Here is a 12097-nt window from a genome sequence, read left to right as displayed (position 1 = left end):
AGATAAAAAACATATTTTTCAGTAATCTTATCTTTATATTAACATACCTCCTCTCATTCTGAATGATTTGGCCTTTCTCTAAACTTCCTGAGATAGAATCAAGTACTTTGCAGGCATCATTTGCAAAATCTAAATCCCGAACTTCTGTAGCAGAAACAGGAACAATGGCAAAAGCTTCCTTATCTTCTTTGATAGGAGCACACCCAACCTAAATCATGATACAGACAATTAATGATCCCAAAGTGAAAATAAATAATTTCAAAAAGATTTTTATTACATCACTATTCATTATCCGAATCACTTACAAAAACCACTCCATTGATATTTTAATAAAATAAACCAGAATTAATTACTATAATAGTAAAAAATATTTATATATATATATGACAAATAAATTTTTAAAATAATATGCATTTTTAAAATAAAGTGAATATGTTTAACAGGATTATATCAAAAATCATTATTAATAAAATTTTCAAATTATATAAAAAAATTTAAATGAAGTGGTCTGTAATAATAAAACAAGTTGTAATTATATTTATATTAATAACTATGATTTGTTCCAATGCCAAATTACAACAAAATCTAATCCTTGATATAATTGTGATTAACACAAAATCTTATTATGACATAATTGTTATTATCACCATATTAGAGTTATTGATTATTTAATAATTCAGAGATCTCCTTTTTTAGTAAATACAGTAGATTATCTCCAAAGAATTTTCTAAATAATGATGTTTGCATTAAGCCAATATACACATTTCATAAATAAAATAAATTTTATGTGTATATTTACTACAAAGTAGTAACCGTTGGCCAACAGTTGGTTTGACAAGATTAATGGCAGCTAAAAATTTCAAAGATTTTGCATAACTATTTTAAAGGCTTCTTCAACAAAACATTTTTAAATTTCAAATTTTTGATAGACATGTTATTTTAAATCTAACATCAGACTTTTCCTAGAATTACACATTAGTGTAATTTTCAGTCTATATATAAGCCTAATTCTGTCTTTATACAGAATTATATTATAGGAACAGACAATAGAACTTAAAGTGACATATTTTAAATAATTTGTACCATCATTTGATTCTGAAGTTAAACCTTAATTATAAGTATAGCAAAATTTCAAAAATTTTATTAAAAGCATGCTTTATACTAAGATTTATGTAAAATAAGTCAAATTTTCCTAATATGATCATCAACAATGGGGAAAAAGCCAGAATGAAATATTACTGATAACAATGTAAAAAATTTGAATTGCATTTCAATAATGAATCATCCTGTATTATTCAATGTACACGGAAAAATGCACATACTATTATTATTAATAACACAGTTTGATTTTAAATGTAATATCATTAATAATAAATTAAAAAATCGATTCAAATTATTATAACTTTTAAAACAGAATACCTTTGACATCACAGGCCTTTCTTCTTCTTTATCAATAGGTATAGTTGTGCTATGTACCCACGTATTTGTACACAAATGGCGCAATCGTACATATGAAGATCTGAAAATAACAGAATATTAAGTAAAACAATGCTTTATATATTAATTATTTTAAAAACATTTGTATTTTGTCACATGAAATACTTTCATATGCAAACTAGCACAGAAAAATGCAACATTAACATACTAAATATATTGTACCAAAAAATGAAAAAGTCATTACAATCTTTTTCTAGAATTTTGCTACTTGAATGCAGAATATTGTAAATGCATTCCTTCATATTATAAACAATCAATAGTTTAATAATAATTGAATAATGAAGTAAATATAATTTTATTTTCTGCTATAGATTCTCTGGATATATAAGTTTTTTTTAATTGTTGATACAAAGATAAAAATATTTGAGCAATAATTACATAACTGAATATTTCCTTAATAGTTACTATCAAGTAACCATTGGTCAAATTAACTATTTTTCAACCTAGCTTTTACATATCACGAGACCCCTCTATTAATTAAATGGCTAATTCAATTTCACTTTTCAGCATGTTTTAAATTTATTATTCAAGCAGATGCTCAGTTCTATAAATATTTTAATAGTTAAGCAAACATAATGAACCATAGAGGAATTGGGCCAATTATATTTGATAAAATTAATGTTAATATAACATTTTATAATTCACAGAAATCTATGTTTTAAAAACTTATTCATATGACAACAAGGAAAATAAAATTCTTAATTCAATCTGCTTGTAGCCCTTTCTTAGTCTGATGTCCCTAAGTAATTGACTAGTCTGCTTAATAGGAAATCTACCACTGCAAATAATGTTCATAATTGACACCAATAAATATTTTTTAAATAGTAAATATATGATGCTTAACACTTACTGTGGAACTAAGTCATCACCTCTGGTCAATGTTGTTGCATCCAATTCAAATATTGAAGCTATGTCGGTAGAATGTGGAACAGCTACTAAACAGTAAACATTATTGCTAGCATTTCCTCTAAGTTTATTCCGCATGACATCTGGTGTATCATCATTATCTACTTCGGCTGCTAAGTAGTGACCTGTAGCCAAATGTTTGAACCGAAACAAGCTGTTCCAATGACCAGCACCACCTCTGCATGGATCATGTTGCACCACCTAAAAAAATTAAAAAAATTTCTTAATAATTTTTTTTATTATTTTAGTACTACTTGAAAATCATTTTAAATTTGAGTAATTACATAATATAATGTCAGACGTGATAATAAATGGACTTTGGTAAATTAAGTGCAGAGATATCTTGCTATCAATATCATTTTATCAAGAAAAAACAAATTCCTTTAGAATTTAACAATTGAGATCGAATTTAATGGAAAAGAGTCATTGAAATTCTCAATTTGTGTTTAAAGGTTAATCTATCATTATTTCAAATTCAAGAATCAATTAATATATCACAGAGCAATAACCCTTCAAAGCCTATCTCTATAGAGTTGTTTTCATTCGCCTAATATGTATCTGCATGATGTTTCAAGCTATATTTGACTGACTTCTTTTTGATAAGAGATTTCCATATGGTTATGTCTGAATATTTTCAGCAAACTGAACTGGTATGAAAATATTATTAAAGATAAAAACTTAATATCTTGAAAATTAATGAAATAAATCTTCTGAAAAAAAATTATACCGTCACAGCCATTATTCATGTCTGTTAACATCACAGTATCTATTGCAAACAATTTCTGCAATCTATAATATATATATATTCATGTATTTTTATTATAAATAGTCTATTAAAAGAAAGCAGAAATAATACAGTTTAAGGTTGAATCAATCATCACACTAGTTTCCTTTTGATGGGTTAATAATAATAATATAAATATAAGAATAAATAATATGAATATGCTATTATGACTAAGAATAGAAATAAGTGACAAAATAAAATAAAAGATGAATTAATAAATTCATAAATTTCAATACATATGACTTTAATCAGCATTTTGAAATCTTCCACATGTTTTTTTAACACTAAGTAAAACCTAATCATCATTTATCACAAGAAAATCACAATTGAAGATCGAAAACATATCAAATACTATTTAAAGAAAATCTATTTATACCCTAGTTTAATAAACAAAAAACACACACACATTATAAGACAAAAAGATTATACAGTAACAAAACAAAATATTTTGACATTTCAATTGTTTTAACACGAAATAAATTCTAATTTGTATATAATTACTATTTCATAAACATCATAAATATTTAATCAATATTATGTTATAAACATTTTAATATTACATAATATGAAATGTTAAGAACCTTAAAATGAAAGAAAAATAAAGCTTAATTTAACTATCTCAATTTATTTAAAACATGTTTTTAAAAACAATTTAAATCTAGATGGAAACATAAGATTTAATATGACTGCAATCTCCATTTCATCTGAGATAACATTGCTGAAGTGAAAGAGGAAATCCTCTTCTCTTAGCAACACCATTATTAAATATCAAGCAAAATTATTGTTAATATTGTGATGTCAAATGATAGTGCGCCAATTGTGGCAACCATTCTTCTGTATAGATTCTGATTTTTTTTCTTTATGATTCTTGTCCGTGTCTTGTTTTCGTGGTTGGCGTTATATGTTGAGCATTCAGTCATGAATAGTATGGAACTGTTAATTAAATATTGTTGATTACAAATTAGTTTCATCATTTGAGAAATGAACCAGCACTCATTGAAACTTTATAGAAAAAGTAATGCATACAGTCCATTTAGTATTCTACAACCATCTATAATCAAATGAGAAATGAGGACCAGTCATTAATTTCAGTTTTTTTCTTCTAAATCCAATGAGTCAAATTTACTTTAGGAATGAATTGAATTTTTATTTATTTATTTTTTTTACGCAAACTGATTACAATAATAAAGTCAAATAGAAATATCACATTTTCTTACTAGTAATATGAGCATTTCCATCATCTGCAATGTATTAATGATGGAGCATTTAGTAATATATTTTGCAAAAGACTCTTTTAAAATGCATGAAAAAGCATTGACAAATAAAAAAAGCCTTCTTTCTGTATGCTTTCCAAAAAAACAAAAAAAATCCACATATTTTTTACCTTGTTTCCTTATCTATTATTTAAAAAAAAAAAAGTGCTAAAAAATTTTTCATCCTTGCTTAAAGTGAAAGCAGGTCAAAGCTTTGGCATTCCTATTCAGGCTGAAGTAAATAAGCATGAAATGAAGTATATTTAAACAAATCAGTAATAAAAAAATTTAACTCGAAACCAGAAACAACCATTTAAACCTTTTTCCACAACCAGAAAAAAAATGAAAAAAAAAAAAAAAAAAAAAAAAAAAATGCAACCAATATATACATATTAGGTATATACCAGAACCAACCTCTACTTCCCACAATGCTTTAGAGCTTGTCGCAGCTGTAGCAGTGGTACGACCAGTAGATCTTAGAAAAACATACTGATTTTTCTTGTAATCATCCATTGTGAGAAATTTTTCTTGCTCAGCATGAAATAATCGAACAACATCTCCCTTTAAAAAAAAAAAAAAAAAAGTGAATATTACAAATTATCATACACAAATCTGTGGAAGCAAAAGAAGAGAAGGGGAGGGGAAGAAATAATGTTTTCTTTAATAATTTCTTAGTATTGCATAATGCAACACAGTACTACAAGCTTTTATAAATGCTTAATATCAAATCTGAATTTAAATGCATCACAGTTCAGAAAAAATATTGATGTAGAGATATATGCCAAGAAATACACAAATATTAAACATGAGGTTTACAATCCATTCATTTATTTGTTTTACTGATTCTAAATCAACATAATAGAATAAGATTCAAAGGATATTAATATAAATAAACACAACTAACAGAAAAGGAATATAGAAAGAGCTAATCTTTATACTACGTTAGGGAAAAAATATTTTAAATATAGTTATAAAAATTCAAGCATATAGATAAAGAGTAACATCTTATTTTATTGTTCAAAGAATTCAAATTGCCATTCAGCATTATAAATTTGAAAGTATACAATAACAATAGCGTGAAATAAGGTATTTCCAAAATAAATAAGACAAAACCCAATTTTATTTTTCCCAATTTAACTCATGAATACAAGCAAAATTAAATTCAGTTAAATAACAATTTTATTGATAAAAATATCAACCAAAAAAAAAAAGCATAACTTACTCCTTTCAATACATCATCAATATTTTCTTTATATTCCATGAATAAAGATATTTTCCAAGAAGTATTGGAGTTGACTGCATTGACCTAACATACAAGAATGGATGAGAAATGAACAAACAAGCAAATATTAATTTATGGAAAACAAATTAATATAAAAAACATCAGAAGTAAAAGTTCAATGAATGTTCAATTTATCTTTAAAGGGAAAGATTACCTTTGTAAAAAAGGGGATTTTCATAATTGAAATTTATGAATACATATTATTAATAGCAACTAATTAGGTCTTAATACAAGAATAATTGCCTCTGATTTTCATTTTTTGGAATATAAAGTTTTCCAAAAAAGAAAATACTGCAAGAAATTCTGGTCTGAAGAAGAGAAATCCTTTTTAATGAATTACACTTCTTAATGAAAAATACAATTTTTAAAATAGAAATAAATTAAGCTAAAATGCATATATATTATTTTTCAAACTATGATAATATCTTTATTTAAATTTTTTTTTTAAATTCATTATCAGTATGATTTCAAATAAAATAAAATAATTTCAGAAAGCATTCTCAACTTAAGGAACTCAACCTAACATGAAGCTAGTTACATAATATAGATAAGTTTTGGAATAATGAAAAATTTGATGGAGAGAGATTTAGTTAGATTCAAATACTAATTCAAAATAATTAACATAGTAATCTTGATTTAAGATAATTTATTAATCAATGGAAAATAAGTATGCTTTCAAAATTTGTTATTAATAGAATTAAGGCTTCATTTGTTAACTGGTACTACTACTTGGGATTAAACGACTTTTCCTCCTCAATGTACATGTTCATAGTTTTTAAATTTAAAACCCCTGAGTCATTTTCATAAAACCTATTTATTTATAGAATAGTTAATTTTTAAATTTGTGAAATAAAATTAATTCCTTACTACCCATTATTATTTGAAATACAAATTATGTGACTTTCATATACACCTGAAGAGTCTACAGATTCTCCTTTGAATTTCAATTATAACAATTCTTAAAATAGAATGCATCATTTCATTGGGTAGGAAAGAAAATTAAAGTATTAAAAGATTCAAAAAGAAAAGAAAAAAAAGCTAAAGCACAACTACTCACTTCTTTGCATCCTGGGTTATCTTGAAGCTCATAGTTACTAGCATGCAAAGGTTGACCAGCATTAACAGGAGTTAAAACTACCTTATCACCAACAACAACCTAAAATACAAAATAAAAATATAAATAAACATATACAAAATAAATAAAAAAATTAGAGAACATGAGTCTTTTTAAAATTTTTTTTCTGTCTACTAGTAATGAAACTTGAAAAACCATAAAAATCATCCAAAATAAACTAATATGGACATTCTTTAAAATAAAATCTATTCTGCTTTATACTTTTTAAAATGAAACTAGATCTTATATAAATGTCTTTTTATATTAGATATATACAAATATCATTTTAAATTAAATGCCGGCTTCCTGGCATAGGGATAGCGCATTTTCCAGGGCGTCCTGGGTTTGAGTCCTGGTTTGGGCATGGTTGTTCTGTGTTCTATCTATGAGGTGTGTGAATGTGCCCCCCCCCTGTAAAACAGGGTTGTGCAAGCGAATGTGTGCGAGTTTCATCTTCATATGAGCTGGAAGTCAGACTTCTGCCCTTGGGTGTTCAGGGGTCTTTACCCTTAGAAGCTACTGCTACCTCTTTCCGTGATAACGCGGACACGACATCATCACCATCATTTTAAATTAATTATATTTTTTTCTTTTTAAAAGTTTAAATTTTTTTAAGAAATATTAATTAGCATATATATATATATATACTGCACTTTTTTCATAACATTTGAAGCTATTAACGGTCAATATTATATAATCAAATTTACAACTGTCTAATAATAAACCTGATGTTTCGCCACCACAAATGGTTTACACACTACAAATGTGGTTTAAAACAAAAAAATAACATTAACAACACAAATAACATATTTACTTGCTATTAAACTGCATTGATTGCTATAAATAAAGTTTTATTCATTACCACTTTATTTATAGAAAAGAACAAACAGTGGCTAAGTCTTTTCTATGAAATTTTTTAATGATTATCAAAAGCAAATATGATGGAGCAAATGAAAATACTGTAATATGAGTGAAACAAATAAAACTTAAATAACAGGAATTTTCAATTACAATTATTCTTTCTTACCAACTATATTGGACAATTAGGTCTGTTTTAATAGTGTACTAGCAATACATACAAATAATATGTGTAATGATAAAAACCCAATTTTTTTATCATTAATAATTGCACTTTATTTAATCATTTAAACAATTTTATGATTGTTTTATAATTAAACTCCCATCATTTAATTTGGGAAATCAATCCAATATCAGAAATTTTAACACAAATAAAAAAAGGTATTTTAAATATCCAATAACAGTAAATAATAAGATAAAAACTTACATTATCACCTGAAGATCTTAGTTTGTAAAAAGGCACAATATAAAACCAAGATCCTTCATTGCCAGCTGAATCCAGACACACTCTCATGGCGTTTTTTTCTAGAAGAGCTGGCAACCTTTTATTTACAGTTAAATATTTATTACTTTTAAGATGGAGCAGCTGGAAAAGTAAATGAAGAATGATAAATTTTAAGCATTAATTGATTTCTATATAAATAAAATTAATTATGTTAGAAAATAGTTAATAAAAACTGAATTAACAAAAATGAAATCAATTCTAATTAATTAATACAGAAAATGCACAATTTACCTGCATCACACCTCCATACTGCATGACTGTACCAATTAATTTTTTATTTTCAGATTCATTTTGTTTCTTTTCTAATTCGGCTGCATGCTAAAAATAAATTTTAAATGCTATTAGATTTTATTTTTTAATTTAGTGATAAACAATGAAATACTTCTATAAGAATAAATCACATATTGATTAGATTAAGAGAATATATTAAAAATGCATAATTTCATGACAGCTGACTGATTTTAGTTTTAATTATTTAAACATTGTTTCTAGAGATGCATTTTAAAATTTTCCTACCATAAAAAATTTTAACAGAATTTTAAGAAAGTTATATGAAAAATAGCACAGAAATATCTCAATGAAATGGATAGAATATTTTAAGAAATATAAATTCTATATTAATAAAGAGTACATAAAAATTTTTTGCCAGTAAAATATTGAGTAGATATCAATTAGATCATAAGCAAAATATCAGCATCCTTTCTCCACAATCTCAGAATGATGTATAATTCAAAGTTCTTATGGATATATCATAAATTAAAAAGTAACAATTTAAACATTAATATTAACATAGGAATACATATAAATGCAGATAACATCTGGCCTACACCTGATTTTCAAATTTATATCAGAGTTCTTAGAAATATACTTTCAGAAAAGTCAATATAATTGTATTAATTTGGATATAAAATAAAACTTAAGCAGCAAATAAAAGTGTGTACATAAGTAATTTGTTCTTGCAAAACATATAACAGGTTTGAAAATTAATGACAAACAATTGTAAATATATTTACAATTATCAAAAATGAACTTGATCAAGAGCACATCAGTTTTATTAAATGCATCTCTGCATTCACATGGATAGAAAACATTTTGGCCCAATTTCATAAATTCTTATTTTCCAATTAATGGCTTAATTTTTTTTTTTTTTTACCTGACTATTATTTCTTATAACTGTCCATGATTTGATAAATATAAAGATTATTTATTGGATATAATTATATGCATAACAAAAACTCTATAGAATTTCAGCCTTAGCCATATATCAATAAGTTGTTTCAAGATCAGTATTCCCCCCCCCCATATATGTGGGATTTATTTGGCTCTGAGAATAAATTCTGTGCATCAGTTTATTAACATTTTAATAACTAGAACATTAAAATTTTTAAATTACATCATTAATAATGCAACAAATAACATATTTTACAAGTTCTCTAATGTGTATCTTTATTTCTGATCCTTATTAAAAATTCAGCAAATAAAGCAAACCTATTGTTTTGTTTCAAATTTACTAAAGTGCATGATTTAACTTTGCTTTGAATCCAAGGTATTAAATCCTTTAGATAATCTTAATTTCCAAGAATCGTGTTGGCATATAAACATGTAAAAAGATGGGGTTTGAATTATTATTTGGAAGTAATACAAACAAAAAGTTATAGTAGACTTTTATATTTTTATGTAATAACATAAAAAACTCTATAATGCATAGTAAAATAAATAAAAATTTCTACAGTTTTCCTATTTTTTTTATCTTAAAATCCATATATATATCTGAAAAATGGCAAGAATGACAGTCAAAGAAAATTATTCAATATACTGCATTTAAATTTTCAGATATATGAAATACTGCTGCATTCCCTTTTTGATATTATAATTGCAGATAATTTGAGAATATAAATATTACATTCAGCATAAGACTAGTAATTATATTATATATTAAAAAATTACTCTCCATAATACATATTCAGTAATCATAAAAAATGATGTGTAAAAAATTAATACAATTAAAATCATCATACATGCAATTTCTTTAGAAGAACAGCATCTGTGGCACTTGTTGCACTCTGCTTTGCTGCTTTTAAAAACTGTTTCTGAGCAGAATACCTGCTCATAGGGCACATTCGAAATAGACAATCTGAAGAAGGGAGCAAAAAACACATTGTAATATATGACATTATCCAAATGATCTAACTAGGAATTAATAGTAGTATGAACCATGAACAAAAATGAACAAAAAATTTAAAACATTTTTTAAAAATGTTTATATGAACTACATGAATTTTCAAATTAGTTAATTCTTCAAATCTTATTCTGAATTATTGAGAGATTCATCAGGAATTTTTTCAAATTTACTGCATTATAAAAATTGGTCATTTGGCCTTTTAATAAGAAGAGTTTAAGTTTGAAATTTTATATTAATTAGTAAAAAATAATTAATTTGTTGTAATTATATTTACCACTTATAATTTTCAATTGCTTAAATAAAATATTTATGATAATGTACACAAAATCAAATAAAATTAATAGAATATATATTATAATTCTCCCTTTAAAAAAATTAGTAAAAAAAAAGCTTAAACAAAATATTTTAATGTCTTATTATTCTAAAATCAAAGGAGAATTAATGTATAATTTTGCTTAAACTTTGCTAACTAATATCTTTGTAAAATATTGTAATTTATGAGAGAATTATTATTATTATTTTAATTTTACCTTTGTAACTCATGCATGATTTATTTTTAATAAGCATCAAAATTTTATTCATAAAATAGAAATGTTCAAATTATTCTAAACTGAAAAATAATAATAGTATCAGAATTTTAGGGTACTAAACAACTCCATAAGAGTAGTGTATACACAAAATTTTATAATGATAGACATCTAAAAAATTATGCAGAATATTATTAAAATATGTTTCATGAATACACTCTTTATCAATTAATCAATAATAAATGCTTTATATCTCCATATTTATAAATAAAATGTGATGCAAATATATTATAAACATTATACTAAATTTGCAACATTCAGCAACCAACTGAATATCAACAACTATCAAAATTTCTAATACTATTATATGTCTAATGAAATGGCTTCTTATTATCAACAAGTTCAACCATGGGAAAAGAACAGGATAAGACTTTAATCATAACACTCCCTTCCAAATAGGAACTATAACCACATAAAAAAAATTGAAATTCAAATTTAAAACTGCAATTACATTTAACTACTAATTTAATTTTTGTGAAACAAAAAAAATTAGTGTTTATATATATATATATATATATATATATATATATATTAAAATAGATTTGCTTGTAATAAGTAATTTTATACTATAGTAGTTGTTTATCTAAATCTTTTAGCATTATCAATTAATGCTTTCACCTGCCATTCACACCACAAACAATAAAATTTTTAAATAAAATGGTTATTTAAAAACTTCATAAACTAAGAAAAAAATTTAAAATCCCTACACTTTTATTTAGAATATGTACGAAATATTTTATACAAATTTAATAAATATAGGAAGAAGATAGATTATAATATTATGGGACTGAAATCTAACAATACATGAAAACAATATAGGAATACAGAATGGTCTACAAACCTCGAAATTTTTTTGGTGGAGAAGCAAGGTCTCCTGCATCAGGTTGAACGACACATCTATCATCAACAAGCCTGTAAAGGGGTATTAAAACTCTTTTTAAGATTATTTCAATTTAAAATTTTTTAAAATACTTTAGGCACATACAAATAGAATGCAAAAGTAAACTGTAAAAATGTAATCTAAATCTTTACTTTTGAAAACATGAAATTTTTAATAACTTTATTAATAAAATATATAAATAAAAAATTATAAATCAAGAAACTTCAAAGTGTTAAAAATTCAATGAAT

At 24.7% G+C, this 12097-nt stretch overlaps 1 protein-coding gene across 12 annotated transcripts in view; it reads right to left on the bottom strand.

Annotated features, from left to right (window-relative positions):
• Positions 1 to 12097, bottom strand: part of LOC129963293 (inositol 1,4,5-trisphosphate receptor-like) — a 75684-nt gene that overhangs the window by 60468 nt on the left and 3119 nt on the right. For all 12 annotated transcript variants that reach the window (XM_056077564.1, XM_056077566.1, XM_056077568.1 and 9 more), the window contains exons 3-12: positions 11810 to 11880; positions 10218 to 10333; positions 8431 to 8517; positions 8122 to 8280; positions 6780 to 6878; positions 5663 to 5746; positions 4855 to 5001; positions 2348 to 2604; positions 1420 to 1519; positions 48 to 208 (exon numbers count right to left, since the gene is read on the bottom strand). In XM_056077564.1, coding sequence (XP_055933539.1) covers positions 48 to 208; positions 1420 to 1519; positions 2348 to 2604; positions 4855 to 5001; positions 5663 to 5746; positions 6780 to 6878; positions 8122 to 8280; positions 8431 to 8517; positions 10218 to 10333; positions 11810 to 11880 — 1281 coding nt within the window. The remainder of the gene's footprint in view (positions 1 to 47; positions 209 to 1419; positions 1520 to 2347; positions 2605 to 4854; positions 5002 to 5662; positions 5747 to 6779; positions 6879 to 8121; positions 8281 to 8430; positions 8518 to 10217; positions 10334 to 11809; positions 11881 to 12097) is intronic.

Source organism: Argiope bruennichi, chromosome 3, assembly GCF_947563725.1.
Source record: "Argiope bruennichi chromosome 3, qqArgBrue1.1, whole genome shotgun sequence".
NCBI lineage: Eukaryota > Metazoa > Arthropoda > Arachnida > Araneae > Araneidae > Argiope > Argiope bruennichi.
This window is presented reverse-complemented; position numbering and strand designations above follow the sequence as displayed.